The following is a 25,221-nucleotide window of genomic DNA, read 5'->3' on the forward strand; positions in this document are numbered from 1 at the left end:
GCGCGATCGAGCGCGTTTTTTTAAAATATAGATATTAATTACACCACAAGGAATTGATACATTCGGTGAAGAGCTGAGACTAATTTCATAGATAATTGGTCGACTACGTTTTTTTAAATAGTTTATTCTTCGCTTATTTTGGTCCTTGCTCTATGGTGGCACGTCACTGATCTAAGTTTATTACATTCTATATAAAAGAGAAATTGAACACAGTAATTACAGTATATATCGTGTTAATTCCGATGAGATGGTCGTAGTAGTGTACTCCTCGTTAGGTAATTAAGCATTATCGGTCCCGTTGTTCCCATTTTGTATTTTGTGTATGTCACACGTGTTTATATATTTACGTTTATATTTCAGGTGCCCCGACCACCTATTTCGCTGTACATACGGCGCATGCGTCGGCGGTTCGGCGCCGTGTAATGGTGTCACAGACTGCGCCGACAATTCCGACGAGTTGCAACCGAAATGCAACAATTATACCTTTGAAAAAGGGTGAGTTGTTCTTGTATTTCATGTTTACACACGAATAGATCGGTACTGGCTGGAGTTTATATGTATAAACAGCTCCGAGCTTGAGTCGATGACGTCATTGGTCGAGTTCTAAATAATCTGTGGTATCCGTTACGGATTCGTGACGAAATTGCGTTTTGAATATCGGCGGAGTTGCTATCGTAACTTTGGAAAATTAAAGTTTGTTGTTCTTAGGAATGTGTCAAAACTGTAAAAAGTAGTAAAAATTGTCTATGATCTCATCGTAATAACTTTGACAAAATCGACAGTTCGATTCAAGGCTACGTGTGAGCAAGGACTATGTCAGTTAACTCGGTGACAATTGATACGTTAGTAGTACATAGGTGTATAATTGCATATACAAAGATTAATAAGCACAATGTTACAGTAGTTTAATCAATAGTGTTGTAGTATAATTGTTGTAGGGGACAGTTTAAGTGCAATGACAGCAGTCTCATCGAGAGCGACCGGCGGTGTGACGGCATCCGCGACTGCAGCGACGGCTCCGACGAGACGTTGGTGGCGTGCGCCGGTAACGTCTGCGCCTCCAATGGGTTCCAGTGCGCTTATGGGGCCTGCGTCGACGAGGGCGCCGCCTGTAATGACGTGAGTTATACATTACCACTAGCTGCCCGTCTCGACCTCGTAACACCTTACCCTAGTCCTCCCGGTCGATTTCGGCCACGGCGGCCAATCTCAAGAGAGATTAGCCAACTGCGCAGGAGATATTATAGTGCACGAGTGTGTGCGCGAACACTGGGGCACTCTCTCTCATAATCCGATGGGACGGCAATCCGACACGTCCGGAAAGAGTTCAGGCGCAGCACCAACGACTTAACGTGCTTTCCGAGGTGCAGGAATGTACACTTCCAACTTTCAGACTCCGGGCTGCTTTCCCCCATTACATGAGAATTCCCCATTACAGTTAAAACAATTCAATGACCATATCTCCTCCGTTTGAAAGCTATCATTAAAAACGAATTTTAAATTTTCAGATAGACGAATGCGCTGATGGATCTGACGAGTCGGATAAACTATGCAACAGGACAGTACCACGGAGAGCCACCACAACGACCACCACAACGACCACCACAACGACCACCACAACGACCGCGCCGAGTACGACAACAGTGGGGTAAGACTATCTAAGTTGTATATAATATAATAGTTAAAGTACATGGAAATTCAGCAACGGTTGCCTCGTGGTTTTTTTCAATAACTTTAAATAAAATTTGAGCTGGATTTTACTTTTATTTGGGAAACAAACAGTACAGTTATTCCTAAAACTATGATACTAAAATTTTTAAACATAATAAAAAAAAAAACAACTTAATAAAAATAAAAAGTCTTGAGAGTAGACAGACAATGATGTATTTCTTTTAATATTCCAGCGTTCCAAACATGTGCGTGTTACCACCGCACCCGGAGAACGGCCTGTTCCTGAAGAATGGTGACACCGCTGAATACAGAGCTGGTGACGTCGCGATCTCCGCCTATTTCAATACCACCTGCTTACCCGGATACAAGGTCGTCGGAGAGTCAGTGGTCATCTGTAACTTAGGACGGTGGATACCAACGAAATTACCATCCTGTGTCCGTAAGTAACCACCTCCCAGCTAACATATATATTTATTTGTTTAGTTTACTTGATGGTAGGGTTTGTACTCTTCTGCCAGTAATTAATGTTAGTTTGGTTGTAAGCCACTAACGTAAAATCTTAGTTTACAAGGTTGACGGCACAATTTCAATGGGTGGTGACCCCTTATCATCAGGTGGTCCACTTGCCAGTCCGCCTAGGTATTAGGTATTATATTATATATATATATATATGTAAATCTAAGGTTTTTAATATCTACTTGTTTTTCGATTGTTAAAATAAATGACATGACATGAACACAATTGTAATTCAATTAACAATACAGTTATAATGTAACCTTAATAAAAAAACTTCAAATTTAATTAAATTTGTATACATTTTAGTAACATGTCTCGACAACGAAAAATTAAGATTTATTTGTGTTCGCAGGTGCCTGTTCATTGAAGCCGTCGGATAGCTTGGAGTACCGATGCGTGCTGCTCGACAAGGGTACGAACGGCACGCGTGAATGCGAAGAGTTGGAGGTGCTCGGGACCGTTGTGATGCCCGAGTGTCGCCGCCCCAACTACTACAGTCCCAAACCGCTGCCAAAGATGTACTGTACCGACGCGGGCTGGAGCTACAAGCCCACCTGTCTAGCCAGTAAGTCTGTTGCCTCGGTACAGAGGCTAGCTCGTGCGTTCGTAGTTCTGGCTATCCTAGCTGGATTATAATAATAGCCTGTGTTAAGGATGGCCAGTAAGTGCGAATAATTAAGTTAAAGAAAGAGTCGCCTCTGTATTAATACATAACTAACGGAAACCTCGACTTCGCCCGCGTTGAGTTAAGCTTTTGTCACGATTTTTTTCCTTCAAACGAAGCGTGAAGAGGCATCTTGCGGGCCGGCAAGGCGGGGACGGCTAGTACAGAACATTCTACCCGACTGTTCTGGCCGTCGTCGCGTTTCGACTCTACTACCCCTTACCATCAGGTGGAGTAGAGTCATTTGCCATCCCGGCGCATATATATAAAAAAAAAATCCTGTCAGAACTTGTATACAATCATTTATTTTGATGATCATTTATGTTGAATTAATGAACTTTACTTCTTGAAGGGTGAAGAAGTATATATATTATGGGGATTCAGGCTCGCTTCTTAACAAATTTTATCAAAATCGATTTAATGTTTGACCTCGATAGCGTAACAGATAGGCAGACATAGCACACATTACGTTAGCATTATCACTAAATGGCGACTACCAAGGACATTCTGGACTTTAATTTTTTTTTTTGAAAACCAAACAAAGTAATCAATACGAAGATGCAACAAAGACAAATATTTAAAAATAATATAATAGTTTCGATAAGTAATAGGCGTGTTAGCGTATTCCAGCCACAACAGGAGTGAACCCAAAGGAAGAACTTTGGCACCGATGTCATTGGTCGAGATATTGAATAATCTATAATATTTCCCATGGATTCGCTAAAAATTGGCGTTTTCAATGTCGGCGAAGTTGTAATCGGAACTTCGAAAGTTAAATTAATGCGGTTAAGACTTTTGTCGTTTGAAGAAAAAAACTTTTGGAATCAGGATCGTAGGCCTAGATCCAAGATTCGCCACCACTGGTGATGTCGTAGACGTGATTTGACTCTCCTCGGTTGAACCTTTGCAGAGTTTTCTTACACTATCTGACGCGGGCCGCCTTGTGATCGTTGGAAAGCAGATGCGGTATGGTATCCAACGGCAAACTAGCTTTCTCACACCAAGCGCTTCATGCAAGATCTTCTGAATGGTTGTCCCTGAGATGCCTAATAGAGCCTCTATTTCTCGATACGACACATGACGATCTTCGAGAATTAGTTGTCTCACAGCAATGATGTTATCTTCAGTGAATGCGGATTTTTATCCGTCCTTCGCGAGATTTGTCACTAACACTAGTATTTCCACGTTGGAATTCTAAATACCAGCGTTCGACAGTCTGCAGACATGGGGCTTCATCACTGAACACAAATGTTAACTCTTCAAAACACTGAAGCCGTGTCAGGCCTCTTCTAAAGTTGTAGAAAATTATTGCACTAACATTTTCCTTAGAAAGATTCATTTTCGTACGTAACCTGACAGATTCCAATCGACGCTGTGACTAAACAATATCATTAATCCTAATACTGATTTCGAATGTTTTGAGATTCAAAATTTAAACACATTCGAATATAGAACAGTTCCAAATTCAAAATTGCCGGGAAATATGGAAACGACAGAACTTAAAAGGCATGCCTTGTATGTGTGCTCATTGCAGAGTGCGGCACGCCCACGCCGCGCGGGGACTTCCCGTGGCACGTCGTCGTGTACCGCCGCGCCGACGGCACCGGCGACGACTACGAGCAGATCTGCGGCGGCTCGCTCCTCAACGAGTGGACCGCCGTCACCGGTCAGTGCCAGAACGATCCGCTAGCCGCTTATTCCGAAATTGACTTAGTGTTGCCATGTAAAAAAATTAACCGACATTACTACTCTTTGGTAGTTATGATAGTTTAGTTTTATTATAAAATGTTACCCACCGCTTACATCGTTAATGCGCAACCAACCTTGGGAACTAAGATGTTATGTCCCTTGTGTCTGTAGTTACACTGATTCACTCGTCCTTCAAACTGGAACACAACAATACCAAGTACAGCTATTTTGCGGTAGAATATCTGATGAGTGGGTGGTACCCAGGCGAGCTTGCACAAAGCTCAACCACCAGTAAAAACTTTTTATTATTTTGTATTTATTTAACTTCGTCGAGTCGTAGGGTAAATATCCAAAATACTCCCACATTGCAAGTCCATACAGCCGAGATGGCCCAGTGGTTAGAACGCGTGAATCTTAACCGATGATCGTAGGTTCAAACCCGAGCAAGCACCACTGAATTTTTATGTGCTTAATTTGCGATTATAATTCATCTCGTGCTATACGGTGAAGGAAAAACATCGTGAGGAAACCTGCATGTGTCTAATTTAACTGAAATTCTGCCACATATGTGTGGGATATTCACAGGCTGTTACTATACTATATTATTATATTGCAAGTCCGTTTCGCTTTACACGCTCTGACCACCGACGCGTATAAAAACCCGCTTCCTCCCTGTTATTTAATATTGATTGTAGAATTTGTACAATTGCATCCGCACTACTGCACAGTGTATAAAATAATACCTGTCCCCGCACAGCTGCGCACTGCGTTGGGTTGGACGATGACTGTGGAGTCAACCCGGTCGAGAATTTCATGGTGGCTGCTGGCAAGCTGTACAGGGAACTGAACGACCCACGGGACAAACTTTACCAGCAGACATCCCAAGTAAGTATTTTTATATACTTTGATGCAGAACATTATTAATAATTAATTTAAAAAAAATGATCAATAATGGTAAATGATCATCAATGGTGGTGGTGGCTTTGTGCCAGTTCACAGTAACAGCCTGTGAATGTCTCACTGCTGGGCTAAGGCCTCCTCTCCCTTTTGAGGAGAAGGGTTGGAGCTTATCTGAATAGGTACCACCCACTCATCAGATGATATTCTACCACAAAACAGCTGTACTTGATATTGTTGTGTTCCGGTTTGCAGGGTGAGTTAGCTAGTGTAACTACTACTAGCTAGGGAAACAAATAAAAATGCTATTATTGCTAATAACAGTCTCGAAACAAACTGGTTTCCGTGACCACCGAGCACGAGACGAATTAACCACATGAAAACTGCTTGTCTGTCTTTGAAATTACGGGATTTGGGTCGATTGATATTCACGCGTTAAACCTTGAGTCATCTCTCGGGTCATTGAAGTGAGAAAAGTGAAGTGTCTAATTGGTTTTTTTTTCAGGTTTCAGCGATTCACGTACCTGAACGATACTGCGGAGCTAATCTGGATTACCAGTATGATCTGGCTGTGGTCAAAGTGAAAGACAGATTCGTATTCAGTATCTACATTCGTCCAGTTTGTCTCGATTTCTCGTCAGAATTCGATGAATTCCAGTTGAAAAAAGGAAGTATGGGCAGAGTAAGTGAAATGACAAATATTGCTTTAAATAACATTAATACACTCGGCGAAATAAACAAATACTAAAATTCACTTTCTCTGCATAATCTTATGTTATATCCTAATGATTGATAAAAACCATAACTGTAAAAAAATATTCCTAATTAATGATAAGGGTCAGACATACAAATACAATAGTAATCAGCGATACGACCAAATTTTATAATATAATTGGACCTTTGGATCCGCCTTTAGTAAAAAAATTTACCGTAGGCTGCGGGTTGGGGACTCACTCAGAGCCGACGTGGGACCGAGTCCACGAAGCTGAAGGTTGTGGACATAAAGTACGTGGAGTGGCAGGAATGCAAAAAACGTATCCTGCAATTGTACATCAAATCAATCAAAGTTGACAAGATCTGCGCCAGCTTCGGCAACGGTAAGTCGAATGCGTTTCGTTATGAGTACCAGTCACTTCGGCCTCCGGCCTCCTTTTTTATTGAAATTAAATCGGATAATGGCCGACCTGGTAAGTGGTTACCACCGTCAATAGATTTTAGAAAATATAATAGGGTTGGTCACTTATACACCGCCAATGCGCCACCAACCTTGGCAACTACTATGTTATGTGTTATTGTGCTTGAAATTAAACTGGTTCACTTTCCCTTAAAACACCCCCCTCCCCTCCGCAGGCACGACGCTGTGCAAGGGCGACAGCGGCAGCGGGCTGGTGTTCTGCGCGCGCGAGCACGGTGAGATGCGCTGCTACCTGCGCGGCGTGCTGTCCACGGCCCCGCCGAACCCCGACGGCAGCGGCTGCTCCAACACGCTCTCCATGTTCACGCACGTGCTGGAACACGAGCGCTTCCTGCAGCGGCACCTCGCCAACGACCCGCGCCCCTAGTGCGTAGTGCAAATAATGCTCATAAGATAATTTTAGTACTTAATTATAATAAATTAATTAAATTAATAGGGTTCCGTACAATAAAGGTAAAGAATAAGAGAGAGGCTTGAGCTATTGCAAAAAAAAACCGCCTTTCACGTAACGGTTGAAGTGTATGTATACCTCTTTACTGATGGCCGCACAAAGCATATCCTGAACAAGGTGTTAATTTTTGAGACCAAAATGACGTCAATAGGTCTCCTGATCAAAGAATTAACTAAGCAACTCTGCATATGTCGCCAGTTAACACCCCCGTGCCTCAGTAAGCCCGTCCGTTGGTCCTGCGTGACTCTCCAATCGGTCGATCGATATGCCGTCCCGTAGGATTAGGAATAGAGACGTACACTTGTGTTTGCGCACATACTTGTCAAAGTAACATCCCCTGCTCAGTGAGGCCCTGGTACCCCCTGAGCATGATCGCGATAATAATATATAAAAGTTATATATTTTGAAACATGTTCGATTGTATAAAACTTTAAACTTGCCATGTTAGCAATAAATCACTATGTAATTTCAATACGTACTAGTTTCTTTTATATTCATTTAAAGCAGACGCCTATTTTTAGAGGCTAGTAATTTATTATTAATTTATTCACTTATGCTCTTGATCTTAAATGTTTGACACCATTTTGGAACGGGTTCATATAGAAGTGTATCCTTTCAAATAAAAGATAAAAATTCTAAATCGTTTTATAAATGATGTAATTCTGGAAAACCAAAGCATAAAAAAACGATTGCGTTGAGTACCTTTTTTATTAGTCTGTTAATAATACTATAAAAACAAGCTTTTATATTTGTACGTGACTGCGATATTTAGAATACTAGCTTCAGTAGCGTAGCATGGGTCATAGCGCTCGGTGCGCGTTCCGAATTTGCCGCCCTTTTTCTTGCAATTGGTTAATCAAATAAAGTGGGGCTCTGTAAAAACAGTACTCTTATTGACTAACACTAAACTGAAACGTGAAAATGAATATTACATTTTATTAAACAGTTAACGTTTTCTTACGCCCGTGCTACACCACCGACTAGCCTGTTCACAAGTATGTGCAAATGAAATTGCAGAACTCAATATAGATATTTATTATTTTAAATAAGAAATTGTAATATAAGAATAATAACACTAATTTAAAAAACATCGTTAATCAAATTATATTATTTAAAAAAAGTATTTTAATCTTGTAAGGCATTTATATGCATTTAGTTTTATTTTTTAATTTATTTATTTATATTAAATTGAAACATCCTATGAATCGAAATTTGTGAAATTGTTGTTTGTTAGTAAATGTGATAAAAAGAAACAAATTGGCCAAAGTTATTCTATTCCAATTTATATTCTGCAAAACAAAAATTAATTCCAAAATGTGGCAGTGATTTTTTTTTAAAATTATGATGCAAATGTCGCACCCTTGCACTCCATGTAACCTTTCACACTTTAAATATTGAACAAAATTTAATTAATAAATACATACAATTGGAATAGCATTAATGACATATTTGTATATTTTGTTATATGTTAGTTCGCGTTTATTAATAAATCAATAAGTTTTTCGTTATGAACAATTGTAGTGTTAATTATTTATTTATTTAATGTTAAACCAAAGAAGTACAAAAAATGTGCCAATACAAACGAGGCTGTTAAATTAATTTTAAGGTATAGTGTAAGTCAATTAATAAATGTAATTAATGCAATGGCATTTTTCTTGCAGATATGAAATGATTGTGAGTTTTGTCTTATATGGTCGATCATAGAGTTGAAATTTACTAGTCATTTGTATTATAATGATATACTCAATTATCTTAAAATCGTCAATGAAAATTTCTTTCTCTATGGTAGATCTATTTACGAAATTAATTTTATGTGAAACATATTATTATTGTTATTTTTTTACAATTTTATAATGAAATTAAAAAAAAAAAACAAGAGAGTGGAATTAAAAAAGGACAAACTTTATTATAATTCTCTTAAACCTATTCTGTGTTTTATTTTGTTTACTAGTTTCTGGGTGCGTTTTCGTTGCGTTAGGTCAGGTGTTATGCCAGTGCCCGAAACCGGGTCACGCACCGGCTAGGATAGTTGCCAAAAATACTTGTATAGAAATTTATTGATAAGTTTTTCCTCAGTTCCCCTATTTTTCCGCTGGAAAAAATTTACTCGTTTCCCCTACATGAGTTGGGGGGGAGGTTTATGTGTGACTCGCCGCCGCTTAAGGCGCCGGAATTTGACTCGTTAAAAATACTAATTACTTGTTTTTAAGAAAGAAAATGAATTTATAATAATAAATAATAATATTATGAGACATTTTTCACACACGGCCATCTGATCCCAAACTAAGCAGAGCTCGTACTATAGAAACCAGACAACTGATATATTACATTTACTACTTTTCTTTTGTAAATACATACTTATATAGATAATTTGAAGCCGAGATGGCCTAGTGGTAAGAACGCGTGAATCTTAACCGATGATCGCGGGTTCAAACCCGGGCAAGCACCACTGAATTTTCATGTGCTTAATTTGTGTTTATAATTCATCTCGTGCTTAACGGTGAAGGAAAACATCGTGAGGAAACCTGCATGTGTCTATTTTCATTGAAATTCTGCCACATGTGTATTCTACCAACCCGCATTGGAGCAGCGTGGTGGAATAAGCTCCAAAATCTTCTCCTCAAAAGGGAGAGGAGGCCTTAGCCCAGCAGTGGGACATTAACAGGCTGTTACTGTATAGATAATTACACCCAGACTCAGGACAAACATTCATGTTCATGCACACAAATGTCTGTCCTGGAAGGCAAATTTAAAATAAAAAAATTTGAATGATCTTATAGAATAATTACAACTTACTCGATATTATTTTTTTGCTTACATCTTTATTTTTGTCTCATTGATCTGGTAAGAATCTTTGTCAGATACCAAATAGACCCCACTAGACTAAATGATTGGGTTAAAACAAATGAACAAAAAGGAATGTGCGATAGACATAATGGACAACCAAAACCAGCGGTTGAGAATCCTACGGACCGTTCAATAAACGCGCAAATGTTTTTAAATTTTAATTGATGTAAGATCCTATAATAGTAATACTTCTCTATGTTGAGTTGCCAACCTTATGATATATTTTTTTAATTCACAATACAGTCCATTTTGCCTTTAATGGGAAAAAGTGGCCTTTTATACCAACCCTGTATTATATATTGTGTATAATATTTTGTTTTATTTTTAATAGGGAACCGATTTGGTTTAAGGTTAAGCCGTTTATAATTTACTTATATTTTCTGTAGTAATTCCCTCAAAAGGGAGAGGAGGCCTTAGCCCAGCAGTGGGACATTAACAGGCTGTTACTAGAAAATTATATATAAATCTAAGCGATTAAGAAGGCCTATTCTGATTTTTGTCATTTTGGTTTTAGAAATTTTCGTAATTGTCAATGTTAACTGTCAACATTTCTTTCGGAATGTAGTATTGTTTTGTTTATATTAATTCTGGTCCAGTTATTAATTTACTGTTATTACCAATTCACATAAGCCGATATTCAGAAATAAAAATTAAAACAATATATTTTTAAATAAAGAATGTAAATGGCCAATATGGAGCAAAGTCCTGAAGATGTGCAAGATAACACGAAAAACCGGAAATCTTTCGGCAGAAAACTTTTAGTTTTTACACTTATAAGTGGCCTCGGTAAGAATTAATTTAATTTATGTTAAGCTAAACGAACCGTTATAACTTAAATATATTATTTCAATTAAATTAAGATGTTTGTGGATAATAATAGAAACAAGTCCATTTGATAGCTAGCTTATTCAAGAGATATAGATTTCCATTACACCGCGAATAACATGTATAACAAAGAGTCTTATCCATAGCAACACACTAATGACATACATCACACCTTCACCATTAATATAATAACATAACTTTTGATAAAAAATACAAAAAATAACAAAAATATTTAACCTTCATATTTGGAAAATAAACAACCGCATTTCATAATGTAATAAAATAAATTATGTACAAAATAGAATTAATCGAATTCGATTCCATATCTTTTAAAACCTTTCAGCGGTCTAGGTCTTAATCCAGGTCTAGAGACACTAACCTCCGGAACTGTTGGTGAGCATCATTAGAGCCAGAAGGAGTCATACGATCTCGGGCACTTGGACTAATTGTACCTTGTAATGGTGCATTACAAGTAGTAATCCGTTTACCTTTGATTTGATCCACATGCCTTTTAATAGGTGAACCGCCCTCCCCTACCACTAAATAATGACGTGAACAATTTTTTTTCTTTTCGACCTCCCGACCATTTCTTTCCCCCCGTAAAATTTCTCGTTCAAACTTTGTCACCTAAATTAAAATATCTATTTGAATCGCCCGCTTGGCTAATTTGTTTCATTTGAGCCGATCGAACCTTATTTTCAATTTGAATATCGCTCCGTAATAAATCCAAACGTGAATGAAGACGCTTCTTTTGTAAAAGTGTAACCGGTGCTACTCCTATGGTGCTGTGTTCTACGTTCCTATAATCCAATAAGTAAGATTGTAACGCAGCATCCGAGTCATATCCATCCTGCATTGATTTTTAATAGTTCTTTTACACAACTTAACCGCCCCTTCGGCCGCTCCATTTGATGCAGTATAAGTTACCTTAATACCGTTGTTATTCATAAAGTCTTTGTATTCGCTACTTGGAAATGGAGGACCATTATCTGACTACTTACTCTTGATAGACCAAACCGAGCAAATATCTCTCGTAACACTTTAATAACCGCTCCTGCCGTTGTTCCTTGCATTTGGAAAATCTCTAAGCATTTGGAAGTGGAATCTATTAAAACTAAAAAAGTTTTATCATGTAATGGACCTAAAAAATCTAAATGCAATCTGAACCACGGTCCTGATGTATATGGCCACGGTTGTAGATCCACAGTACACGTAGCTTCGGACTACTTCACAGTTGACAATCATAGAGATATCTGGGTGATTCAGTTCAGCACGGTCCACGATCATCATCTTGGTTTTGACTCTATTGATCGCAAGTCCGAAGGAGAGGCTTATTGTCTCTAGGCGTGTCAGCAAGTGTTCCATGTCTTCTTTTGTTTGAGCGAGAAGAATAGTGTCATCGGCGTATCTTACGATCTCCTATTGAAACCTCCTTATCCCCTTACTCCAAAAAGATTCTCATAATACACTCCGTATATATGTTGAATAGGAGTGGAGAGAGTATGCACCCTTGCCGAACACCAGCATGTGTCTAAAAGCCTTATGGGTCAATGTCGTCTATTCGAACAGTCGCAGTCCCGTCCTCGTATCGACTATACGAAATGAGACGAACTAGGTTAGGTACTCCCATTTGTATGAGTACGTCCCATAACTTGTGCCATTTCACGGTGTCGAAGGCCTTGCGAAAGTCGACGAAGCAGATATAGAGCGGGCTGTTAAACTCTCTAGACTTTTCGATTAACTGTCGAAGAATTAAAATCTGCTCCCTTGTCTCTCGACTCTTGATGAATCCTGCTTGCTCCATAGTTATTCAGGTTTCAGAAAAGCTTGCATTCTGGTGTTGATGATATGAAGGAGTACTTTGCTGGCATGTGTATCAAGGCTATTAGTCTGTAGTTGTTGCATTTCTTTTTTGATCCCTTCTTATGCAGTGGTATAAACACGGAGTGTGTCCAGTTTTTTGGCCACTTTTCTGTTTCCCAGACACGATTACAGATAGTGTGTAGCATATCAACTCCGTATTCACCCATTGCTTTAAAGATTTCTATTGGGATTTCGTCAGTTCCTACAGCTTTATTCCTCTTCAGGTGATCGATTGCGGCTCGAACTTCACTTTTCAGTATAGCTGGTTCCATGGTATTATATGCAGTCTGTGAGAAAAACTTGCACGATAATCCTATGTCGACATCTGTAAATAGTTGCTCGCAATATCAACTCACCAACAATATCCTTGATTTCGGTTACAGTAACTCCATTCAAATCCTCGATAACCCAGGTTTTGAGTTTAAATTGACGAGTTATGCTACGAATCTTCTTATACAAGTGTTTCGGTTTCGTTACGTTCTTCGTCTTTTGCTAGCTCTAGACAAATGTTTTTGAGATAGTTTATCTTTGCGCGCAGTCTGCGCAGATTCAATCTTCTTCTCGCAGATTTAAAAAAAAAAGTAATAGATGTAAATAAATTAGTTGCAGCAATCATTAAGGGGATGTGCCATAATCGCCACGCTTGGCAGACGGTTTGGCGATCGCAGTAAGTTGGTCATTGTACTCAGAGAGACGCTGCTGCCCGTTCTCTGGTGTATTATCCCTCGGATCGACTTCTACGCTCCCCACGGGATGAAATGAGGTGATTATCGTCGTCGTCAACACACGGCCACGCCATTGAAAGAGTCGCGGGAAGCCGTTTGGCAGCACAAGACCGGCCGACGTGGAAATCCTTGGGGGAGGCCTTTGTCCAGCAGTAGACGTCTTTCGGCTGAGATGATGATGATGATGAGGATGTAAATAAATTTATTCAGTTAAAAACATATTTAAGTACCTACTATATAGGTATATTCAGTACTTTATCACTTCGAAGGCAAGTGCGTTCACTTATCCGCGCGCACTTTCCCCGAGAACCTAAAATTCAGAACAATGGCCACCGAGTCCAAAGCGTTGAACATAACTTCAAATTACGCTTACAAATTTCAAAAGAAATATGCCATAAAATATATAAAAAAAGTGACTTACCTAGTGGTAGCTATCAAACTTCCTTGTAAGACTGTTTTCCAAAACACAAAAAAGTTACGATTCGATCGAGAAATAGGTATACTTTTTTGCAAATTATTAAGTAACGCAGGGTGATGTAGTGCAATGGCGTATAGCAAGTAATTTGCGTTTACCACAACTAAGATTGGCCTAAACAATCACCACATCCCCCGTACCCCGATCATGAGATACGGGCAGTGCGCATACTTACCCGCTGCCATTGGTTACCTCGAACGACCATATCGTATACAGGGTTACAGGGTAATATGTCACGATCCTTTTAAAGGGTTATAGTTCAGGACAATAGCTATCAAATGACCCCCAAAATGCTTATGCAAAAGTGTATCGTTTTCGAGTTATTAATTTTTTAATATTTTTTTTATTTAAAGGATGTTTAAGATTCTAAAATTCAATAAAAAAAAAAATCAACGTATTTTCCCTATTTTTTTTTGTATTTCTTGCTAGGGTACATCCTAGTTAATAATAACCAGTTATAAAACAAAAACAATCTTCAAGCATTTTTAAATTACAGATCCAAAACTGTACAACTTTTCGATTTTTAATTTTGATTCTTTAAGTTACTCGCAATTTTTTTGTAAAAATCACTATGGCTCTTATCGTGCGGATCATTTTAAAAACATCTGCGTTTCCTTAGCTATCCATCGGTACATAAAAAGTACAGTAACAATCATAAACTCAGGAGAAAATTAGATAACAAAGAGACCAGGTAGGAAATTCTAAGAAATGCTATTGTTAAGAAATTAAATCTGGATCAAAGACAAAAGGACCTCAATGCAAAGTAGTTAAAGATTATTTTTAATAGGGGTAATAGGTAAAAAAGGAGAGATAAACCAGAGCTGTCATTGCAATTTTGAATTTAAATCAAAAACAAAATACTTAATCTTTTTAGTTACTCCATACTTTCGAAATTACACTGTTTATTATTCATAATTCGTGTTCAAAATGAGATCCCCTATTTCGTATACAAATACGCATTTATTTTTCTTAATTCACTTTTTACTACAACACTACTCAAGCTATGTCGAATAGCATTTGCAGCATTCATTATTCTTGTTTTGAGTTCTTCAATTGTTTGTACTGGTGAAACATCATAAACCAGGCTTTTCATATGCCCCCAGACATAATAGTCCATCGGAGTCAAATCTGGACTTCTCGCTGGCCATGGGATTGGTCCTCCTCTGCCAATCCATCTATTACGATAATTGCTGTCTAGCCACTGTCTTACGGACATTCGAAAGTGTGCGGGGCAACCATCATGCTGGAATATCATTCTCTGCCTAAGTTTCAGCGAAACATTTTCGAGTAACTCATGCAGGATTTCTCTAAGCAAGCTTTCATAACTTTCACCATTTAAGTTATCAGGTAGGAAATGTGGCTCAATAAGATTATCATTGATAATCCCCATCCAGACGTTTACCGAGAAACGTCTTTGGGAACCGCTTAATCGCTTTTTGTGAGGGTTTCCCTGTTCTTTTTGAGACCAATATCGAATATTGTGGTAGTTAGTAATACCATCTTTGTCAAACTTTGACTCGTCTGTCCATAAAATTTTTCTCAAAAAATTGGGATTTTCTGCATCACAGTGTAGCATAAATCGGCAAAAATCTAAACGTCTTGCAGGATCTCCTTCTTCAATCACGTGTACGGGGGTGTAATGATAGGGATACAATTGAAGAACTCAAAACAAGAATAATGAATGCTGCAAATTCTATTCGACATAGCTTGAGTAGTGTTGTAGTAAAAAGTGAATTAAGAAAAAGAATGCGTGTTTGTATACGAAATAGGGGATCTCATTTTGAACACGAATTATGAATAATAAACAGTGTAATTTCGAAAGTATGGAGTAACTAAAAAGATTAAGTATTTTGTTTTTGATTTAAATTCAAAATTGCAATGACAGCTCTGGTTTATCTCTCCTTTTTTACCTATTACCCCTATTAAAAATAATCTTTAACTACTTTGCATTGAGGTCCTTTTGTCTTTGATCCAGATTTAATTTCTTAACAATAGCATTTCTTAGAATTTCCTACCTGGTCTCTTTGTTATCTAATTTTCTCCTGAGTTTATGATTGTTACTGTACTTTTTATGTACCGATGGATGGCTAAGGAAACGCAGATGTTTTTAAAATGATCCGCACGATAAGAGCCATAGTGATTTTTACAAAAAAATTGCGAGTAACTTAAAGAATCAAAATTAAAAATCGAAAAGTTGTACAGTTTTGGATCTGTAATTTAAAAATGCTTGAAGATTGTTTTTGTTTTATAACTGGTTATTATTAACTAGGATGTACCCTAGCAAGAAATACAAAAAAAAATAGGGAAAATACGTTGATTTTTTTTTTATTGAATTTTAGAATCTTAAACATCCTTTAAATAAAAAAAATATTAAAAAATTAATAACTCGAAAACGATACACTTTTGCATAAGCATTTTGGGGGTCATTTGATAGCTATTGTCCTGAACTATAACCCTTTAGAAGGATCGTGACATATTACCCTGTAACCCTGTATATCGGCGCAATATCATTTATTTAAGTTATTTGCTCAAGTTACTTAAGATATTGTAACTCTTAAAACTAGTTACAATTATTTAGTGAAAACAAATCATTTCAAATGAATCATTCATTTGGGATGATTTGTTTTCGTTGTCTAATTATGTTTTCATAAAAACTTTTCATTTAATTAATATTCTAAAATTATTATTTTAAATTATAATTACTAGTCATTATTTTAAATAGGTTAAGTTCACAAGAGCTCTTTTCTGTTATTTACATTCAATCAATAAAAGGTTTATTGGAAGAAGTTGTAGTGTTTAATTATTACTACTATGAATAACGAAGATTGTAATGAAGATGACGTCAGCAATGCTGACGTCATTATTTTTAAAAACAATACGACATCCGGGACTTTGTCATATATAATTTTTTTTATCTTAATCTCGTTATATTTTTTTTATCTGTAATATGTACAGTTTGTTTTAATAAGCTACTATCTAATTAGATGACGACTTCTTCTTCTTTTGTGAAGGCTTTTGTGAAGGCGTGAGTTTTTTCCGCCAAGACGAAGCACAAAATTTATTATTATTATAAACAAAAAAAAATACGCACATGATAATTCATTGATTTGTGTGTTTGCCTGGGTTTGAATCAGCACTCATCGGTAAAGATTCATGCGTTTGAAACACTGGGGCATTTTGGTATTTAATAAAAAGAAATAGTGAATCATTAATCGCGAAAAGTTCGAACGACTGAAAAAATAGCGCCTTCTAGCGCCATCTATGTACACGAGCGGGTAATTTTACGAAATAATTTACAGAGTTTTTATCTATAGTAGTGCATACAAAATAAACACAGATGGCGTTGTTTATAATAATAAATATTATGGTATTCAATTTGATGTTAGTAGTCAAAATTCAACAAAGAAATATTTTAATAAATCTTAATTTTTAAAAAGACAAAATAAGTACATTAAAATTCAGGATTTTCTAGATTCACGCCTTCGAGCTACGCATTTCAGTATGCAGTAAAAAAGAATACTCGAATGATCATAAATATTAGCACCTTTTAGCGTTATCTATCTACAGAAACGAGTACTTTTTGGAAACCATAATCGTAACGACAGTTTTATCTATAATAGTGAAAACAAAATAAGCCAGATGACGCTAATATTATAAAATTAAGCTTCTATTTTTGCACTATAACTGCTATGTGTACATTTCAGCTTCAGGGCAGTCACATAGCTTTTACCTAATGTATAATATTATTTATTATGTATCTTACCTGTTAACCGTGTCAATCTGATTTGTGCCATATTTAATTTAAAAAAAATCTTGAATCTAAAAGTTCATTAAAACAAACACAGATGGCGTTGCTCATAACATTTAATATTGTGGTGGTTAACTTGATCGTAGGTAGAGAAACTTCTCTGTCTACGATTGAAATTACAATTCAACAGGGAAATGCTGCTAACATTCTTATTACCATTCCCAAGCGTTCGTTACTAGTACAGTAGCTATCTTAAAGTATGAATTGTATGTACTTATTTAAGTGCTGAATGTAAATGGTAGTAGTGGTGTACTGGTGGTAGACTCGCTGGGTAGGTACCACCCACTCATCAGGTATTCTACCGGAAAACAGTAGTACAACAGTAGTGTTGTGTTCCGGTTTGAAAGGTGAGTGAACCAGTGTAATTACAAACACAAGGAACATAACATCTTAGTTCCCAAGGTTTGTGGCGCATTGGTGATGTAAGCGATGGTTAACATTTCTTACAATGCCAATGTCTATGGGCATTGGTGACCACATCAGGTGGCCCATAGTTATTATGATGAATGTTAAAAGATAATATTTTTTTAAAATAATTGTGTGTTTTTTCCTGATACCGAATTTGAGTTCACTAGCTTAAACGCATGAACATAATTTATGCGGAATGCGGACGTTACACAGATTATATAAAATGAAATAGTTTTGTTTGTTAAACGTTTCAATATAAGTTATTGTTAACAAAAAAAAATAATAATAATTGGCATCCAGAAGTGAAACTGATTTTATAAAAACCTCGAATTGGTTTTTTAAAAATAGCACACCAAATTATACAAATTGTTGTAAATAATTCACTCAATTACTCATAAAAAATTAAATAACATATTTGAACACATTCAACAAATCGCAAGTCGCGTCAATAATGAATTAATTACTTTACCATTTTATTTTACAAAATGGTGGTTTGAAATAAGCGTGTTTCTTTTATTTTATTTAATAAGAATTTATTGATTAAGGAATCTCCTAACTATATATAAAAGATGACGTAATATAAAACAATTCATCAATATCATAAGTAAAATAGAATTATATACGTGCAACATATATGCACCAGAGAATAAATATTTAAGAAATACCTAATAAGAATTTTCGTAAAAGCAATTGACGAATTAAATTCTTTAAATCAATACACACGATAGATATTCTATTATAACAGCCAATTGTAAAGCAGTAAGTTTCCTTTGTTAAAATAATATACAAAACTGGAAGTATTAACGGAGGCTAATTTCAATGCGACCTACATTCGCAATGACTCCTGCTTAACGTCACGCAATCCATATAATTGCTACAGCCCGAAATCGATACTTTACTTCAAACAATATTTTCACTTGCGATTTCACACATTTTCTGAGTATAGGCTTCTAATTTCCGCCCGTGACGTCACCCGCGTGTGATGGGAACCTTTTAGGTATCTTTTGACCTCTTCTGTACTCCTGGCGTGTATGCAGGAATTCATGGTGATGATTAATAGAAGTTAAAACCTGGCCTTGGAGATGGCCTTTCACGCCGAAGGTTGTGGGTTCGATTCCCACCCAGGACAGATATTTGTGTGCATGAACATGTCTGTTTGTCCTGAGTCTGAGTGTAATTATCTATATAAGTATGTATTTACAAAAGAAAAGTAGTAAATGTAATACATCAGTTGTCTGGTTTCTATAGTACGAGCTCTGCTTAGTTTGGGATCAGATGGCCGTGTGTGAAAAATGTCCCAGGATATTATTATATTATTAAACTCACTTTCATATTTATAATATTAGAAAGAATAGATCATAGACATTATAATAATTCCATAGACAATCATTTCGTTAATTTATTAAGTCCATTTAATAAATATGTACTAATATTGTGATATTATTATTATTAGTATTTGTTTATACACCTTTATAATATACTATGCAGGACTTTGCTCACACGCAGCCCTGAGACGGACTGTCAACCTGAATGAATGAAGGATATCGGTTGAGACCATAGAAAATTTTTAGTACTTTATATTCCTAACATATACAGACGGAGCACGACCGAATAAGATGGTTCGTTCCTATTTTAATATAAATATATTTATATAAAACAACTTTGTTACTTATGCTTCATCAACTCATGTATTCAATTATATTATGAGTGTTTGATTTTATATACTAGCTTACACGCCAGCTTTCTATGACTTCAGGACCCTTGAACAGTCTTTATGATCATCAGTCAGTGAAAATATATAAAGTATAATATATACGTTTGAAATTGGCATGTTTCATAGTACTCTATGTTAAAAGTGGACTGTTCAGACCGAATCTATAAGGCAACAAAAATACGACGAAACGCTTCGAGAAAAGGTAGTTAGTGCCCTGCGCTTCCGTTGTCTCGTCTTGTACAACCGCGCCCCGGGATTTTCTTTCACTTTTCGTTTATTATTATATCGAGTTCTTTTATACGTTTTTCGTAAGGCAGGCTTCCTTTCTTCACCTGTTGATAAAATATAACAATAAAATAAAAAAGTTTAATTTCGTTTTAAAATTATAACAATGAATTAAATAAAGCAGTAGATTGTTTGTTTTCTGAGTAAGAGGTTTCTGCAAGCCCATCTAGGTACCATCCATTCATCATATATTGCCAAACAGTCAGCAATACTCAGAATTGTTGCATTCCGGTTTGAAGCAAGTGAGCCAGTGTAACAGGCTCAAGGGATATAACATCTTAGTTCCTAAGGTGCCACTTTGGCGATGTAATGAAACACTATTGAAACGCTTAGACTTTGAAGTGTTGAGCATAACCCTCGACCTTTCATCACTCCACTGGTGACATGAGAGCTGGTCCATTTTTATCCTGAAGATTGGAGTTGCAACTACTAGCAACTAGCTTACTAGTTAACTACTACCATTTTTGTTACCATTCCTAGTTTTCTATTTCGATTGCGCAAACGCAGCATGATCACCAATCAATAAAAATCACAAGCATTTTCGACTCGTTATTTTACGATGTTAGGTTTAATGTAAGGCTCTCATCTTACCAGCGCATCCGTGTTGTCACGTCTATATCGTAAAACGCCTTCCAGTATGAAGTAAGCTATCTCCACGAAGCTGATGAAACTGGCTCCGAGGAACAGACCAGCGGCACCACCGAATGACACTATTATATAGATAAAAATGGAGTAAGTGCTTAGGAACTCACGATTTTTTTTTATAGAATAGGAAGAGCATAATACTTGATGGTAAGTGGTCACCAACGCCCATAGACATCGGCATTGTAAGAAATGTTAACCATCGCTTACATCACCAATGCGCCACCAACCTTGGGAACTAAGATGTTACGTCCCTTGTGCCTGTAATTACACTGGCGCACTCATCCTTCAAACCGGAACACAACAATACCAAGTACTGCTGTTTTGCGGTAGAATATCTGATGTGTGGGTGGTACCTACCCAGACGAGCTTGCAAATAAGACACATGAAGGTTTCCTCACGATGTTTTCCTTCACCGTAAAGCACGAGATGAATTATAATTACAAATTAAGCACATGAAAATTGCTTTTCGAACCCGGGTGCTTGCCCGGGTTTGAACCCACGATCATCGGTTAAGATTCACGCGTTCGTACCACTGGGCCACCTCGGCTCTGCATAATATAGGTATAGATTTATTTAGTTAGAAAGATGGAATATTTTTTGAACAGCACAAAAAATTAAAAAACACATAACACATAGATACAACCTATTTATGTATTATTATTGTTATGTATGTCGGGTTATGTCATTCGGGTTGTCATGGAAAACTTGTCTCTCTTGAATAAACTAGCTAGCAAATGGGCGTGTTTCTCTTATTATCCACAAACATCTTAATTATTTATAAATAAATATTAGTAATACATACCAATGAGGTCTTGTAGGTGGAACACGATGTAGCGCGAGTACCTCGCTCGCGGCGGCCGCACCGTCAGCCGCACCGCGCCGCGAGACTGGAACGGGCCCCTGTCCCTACGAAGCAACTCTCGGTCAACCAAGCTAACTGAACTAAATAACAGCGCATTCGACTATTTCGTCCTTTCGTCTAAACCAGCGGTACCATGCGGCCCGCCGGGCTTTTGTGGTTGGCCCATTGGTATCACTTTATTTTCAACTATTTTAAATTTCAATGGTTTTTATTAACACTTAAGTAATTTGAGTTAAACTTCTGCCTGTGGACACTGCAGTGTTTGAAACGTTATGAAATGATTAAAAAAATGTTAAAACATACGCGATAAATCCGTTCATAGTTCTTCAATTTAATTTAATATTATTATTAATTTTAATATGTTTAATAATTTTAATGATGTTAATGTATTTGTATTTTTATGGACTTGTAATTGTTATCGATTAACTTTATTTAATGACTATGTATAATGTGATGATTTTACGAATGATGTGATAACCTATAATTGGTAGAATATTTGTCAAAAACCTTTTCAACCTTTATTTAACTGTCTATATAATGTATCTATTGTTGGTTTCCCAAAATAAATATATTAAAATTCCCGAAAATCTAAGAAATTATAACTTAAATATATTTTGTCCGCGGCCCGCGACACTATGACACGTGTTTGTGGCCCCTCTAAAGAAAAGACTGAGTGTCGCTGGTCTAAACTAATCCTTGCTCATCCGAGCAATGTGTTAAGACAGTGAATCTCAACTACTGTGCCGCGGCACTTTTGTGTGCCGCGAAATTTTAAGTGTGCCGCAGAATTTTGGATATAATTATGATAATGTTATTAAATAATATGATTTAAAAAGAAAAATCCTTTGAACAGGAATAGATATTTAAATCCATAAAATTTGATTGGGTTCGTAATCTATTTTACATAGTGTGTATAGGTAAGTAAATAGTATTTAAACTTATATTTTTCTTTGTGCGTCGCTAAATTTTGAAATCGTTAAGTGTGCCGCAAAAAAAAAACTTGAGAATCACTGTATTAAGATATTGATATAAAATTAAGCGATTATTGACGTCACTTTTCAATCGTCTTTTTGTCAAATCGCTCCGGGACTGCGCGATGAACAACTTTCGATGCCTCGATCATTTATTCGATCCGAAAATGTTTTTAACCATATATTTATCTTCAATTCCTTAGGTTAGCAACCCATTCTTTAAGTAAACCTGTGGATGTCCCACTGCTGGGCGAAGGCCTCATCTCCTTTTTGAGGAGAAGGTTTGGAACTTATTCCACCATACTTTTTTATGTTTTAGTTAGGCGGACGGGCAAATGGGCCACTTAATGTTAAGTGGTCTCCAAAACCCTTAGACACTGGTGGTGTAAAAAGTATTAACCATTCATTACATCACCAATGCGCCACCAACCTTGGAGACGAAGATGTTCTGACCCTCGTGCCTGTAGTTACACTGGCTCACTCATCCTCCAAGCCGAAACGCAACAATATTAAGTATAGCAACAATAGTAGGTATGCTGTTTGGCGGTATAATATTTGATGGGTGGGTGGTACCTACCCAGACGCGCTTGCACAAAGCCCTACCACCCAGAAAATACTTCTCCAATGCGGGTTGGTTAAATACACATGTGGCAGAATTTCAGTGAAATAAGACACATGAAGGTTTCCTCACGATGTTTTTCTTCACTAACAAGCACGAGATGAATTATAAATATAAAGCACGACCATCGGTTAAGATTCACGCGTTCTAACCACTGGGCCATCTCGGCTTAGTATTTAATCTTTATTATATTTATTAAACTGTTTCATTAATAAAAATAATTATTTATTATATTATATAATACTATTTCTTTTAAAGCGTTAATATTATGACGAGTTTGAGCTTAATTTATTAGTAAATGTAAATATCGACAAATAACTGACCAAACTTGTTCTTCCTTCGAGACTTCCCTGAATACGGAGTCCAGGCACTGCTGGCTGCAGATACATTTGACGTTGTCGAAGGTGGCAAGGCGATGGGAGTGTCTGGCCAGGCACCACATCCCCACGGGAGTACAGGGAGGGCCGTCTTTTGAAATACCACAACTTATAAAAATCACAATTTTAATAAAAAAAAGAAAAAAAGGTTAATTAATGAAGGAGATTTTACTATTAGAAGGTACTATTTTTTATGTTATAGGTAGCCAGACAGACAAATGGGCCACCTGATGATAAGTGGTCACCACCGGCCATAGACATTGGCGATGTAAGAAGTTTTAACCATTCCTTATATCGCTAATGCACCACCAACTTTGGGAACGAAGATGTAATGCCCCTTGTACCTGTAGTTATCCTGGCTCACTCATCCTTCAAACCGGTACGCAGCAATACCAAGTTATAAGTATTGTTTTTTGGCGGTAGAATATTTGATGAATGGTTGTACCTACCCAGGTAGGCTTGCACAAAGCCCTACCAAATACTAAAATCTATGGAAAGATTAAGGGAATGCAGATTCTATCAACTCCTATTTGTTGTTTACATTACCATCGTAGAAGTAATAGAACGGCTGGCAGCCACACAGTTTCAACGCCAGGCGAGCTCTGCAATCTTGACGGCATATGTTAGTGCTGTACACCTGTGTAAATAGAAATTAAATAATAACCGTTTAGGCAAAATATTCTATACATATATTCTGTCTCTCTCTCTCTGTGTCTCTGTCGTTCTGTTTGTCTCTGTCTGTCTCCAATAACACTTGTATACCTATAACTTCACTAAACTAATTCCTAAAGGTAGGTAAAGTTAGTTGATAGTATGGTCACTACCCATATAGATTTTGGTGATGTAAGAAATATTAACCGTTCCTAACCAACTTGGAAAAAAATAGTTTTAAATTTGTTTTTCATTATTATGGTCGTTAAAAAGTTAGTGTTTTTAGAATAATTTATTATTTCAATACATACAAGGTTTTTTTTGTTAAAAAGAAATGACGGTTGAAAAAAAAGCAGGTCGTAGGCGATTGGCTCTGTTTTACAGTTTTATCTATACTAATATTATAAGCCCTCCCCCCACAAAACACGCGGACGAAGTCGCGGGTGAAATGTAGTCTTATATATCTTATATTTAACTTTTTAATTTTCCAGAATGTTCTAATACAGTAACAGCCTGTGAATGTCCCACTGCTGGGCTAAGGCCTCCAAAAGAAGGAGGGCCTTTTTTTGATCAGAAGATTATCCACTACGCTGCTCCAATGCAGATTGGTGGAATACACATGTGGCAGAATTTCAGTGAAATTTGCCTATTTTTTTCAGTCAAAGAGCCTAGGGACCTTGAATATCTTGAATAACTCACCTTTCTTGATATCCTTGTTGGTTCATTGGTGTAAAGACAGTGCCTTGTACGCGGTGACAGTTCCCTGATTCCCGGCCCCGCTTGGGTCTCCATAGCGGTCAGCTCCGAGAATCGGTTGAGTGAAGGGTACGTGGTGGACGGTGGTAGCATTATGTTAGCGACGTCGTACGGCGAGTGTATGTAATACTGTCAAATGTTTTATTAAAATTAAAATTTGATAGGATAAAGTTTAATTGCCTTTCTATCTGGACCTATAAAAATGTATATAATTCGGCTATTGTTGTATATTATTATTAAAAAAACCCACTGAGTTTCTTTCGCCGGTTCTTCTCAGGTCTGAGATGTTTATTTTCGAACCGGTGGT

The 25,221-nt window shown here is 37.0% G+C and overlaps 2 protein-coding genes and 1 long non-coding RNA gene across 5 annotated transcripts in view; 2 read left to right on the forward strand and 1 right to left on the reverse strand.

Annotated features, from left to right (window-relative positions):
- Positions 1 to 8,996, forward strand: part of LOC126779484 (modular serine protease-like) — a 34,723-nt gene extending 25,727 nt beyond the window's left edge. For both annotated transcript variants that reach the window (XM_050503495.1, XM_050503493.1), the window contains exons 5-14: positions 361 to 495; positions 939 to 1,119; positions 1,509 to 1,648; positions 1,905 to 2,110; positions 2,540 to 2,752; positions 4,386 to 4,517; positions 5,298 to 5,425; positions 5,943 to 6,119; positions 6,372 to 6,534; positions 6,788 to 8,996. In XM_050503495.1, the coding sequence (XP_050359452.1) occupies positions 361 to 495; positions 939 to 1,119; positions 1,509 to 1,648; positions 1,905 to 2,110; positions 2,540 to 2,752; positions 4,386 to 4,517; positions 5,298 to 5,425; positions 5,943 to 6,119; positions 6,372 to 6,534; positions 6,788 to 6,999 (1,687 nt within the window). In that variant the 3' untranslated portion in view covers positions 7,000 to 8,996. The remainder of the gene's footprint in view (positions 1 to 360; positions 496 to 938; positions 1,120 to 1,508; positions 1,649 to 1,904; positions 2,111 to 2,539; positions 2,753 to 4,385; positions 4,518 to 5,297; positions 5,426 to 5,942; positions 6,120 to 6,371; positions 6,535 to 6,787) is intronic.
- LOC126779725 (uncharacterized) overlaps positions 1 to 12,516 on the forward strand; it is a 46,773-nt gene extending 34,257 nt beyond the window's left edge. The window contains exon 2 of the long non-coding RNA XR_007670393.1: positions 12,371 to 12,516. This is a non-coding gene — a long non-coding RNA (uncharacterized LOC126779725). The remainder of the gene's footprint in view (positions 1 to 12,370) is intronic.
- Positions 9,717 to 25,221, reverse strand: part of LOC126779476 (uncharacterized) — a 79,285-nt gene continuing 63,780 nt past the window's right edge. Inside the window, exon 14 of one of the 2 annotated variants that reach the window (XR_007670360.1) lies at positions 9,717 to 9,755. The gene's annotated coding sequence lies outside the window, so the exon portion shown is untranslated. Of the gene's footprint in view, positions 9,756 to 10,337; positions 10,377 to 25,221 lie in introns of those variants that run through there. The other variant, XR_007670359.1, reaches the window with a different exon arrangement.

The sequence above is a fragment of the Nymphalis io genome, chromosome 29, assembly GCF_905147045.1.
Source record: "Nymphalis io chromosome 29, ilAglIoxx1.1, whole genome shotgun sequence".
NCBI lineage: Eukaryota > Metazoa > Arthropoda > Insecta > Lepidoptera > Nymphalidae > Nymphalis > Nymphalis io.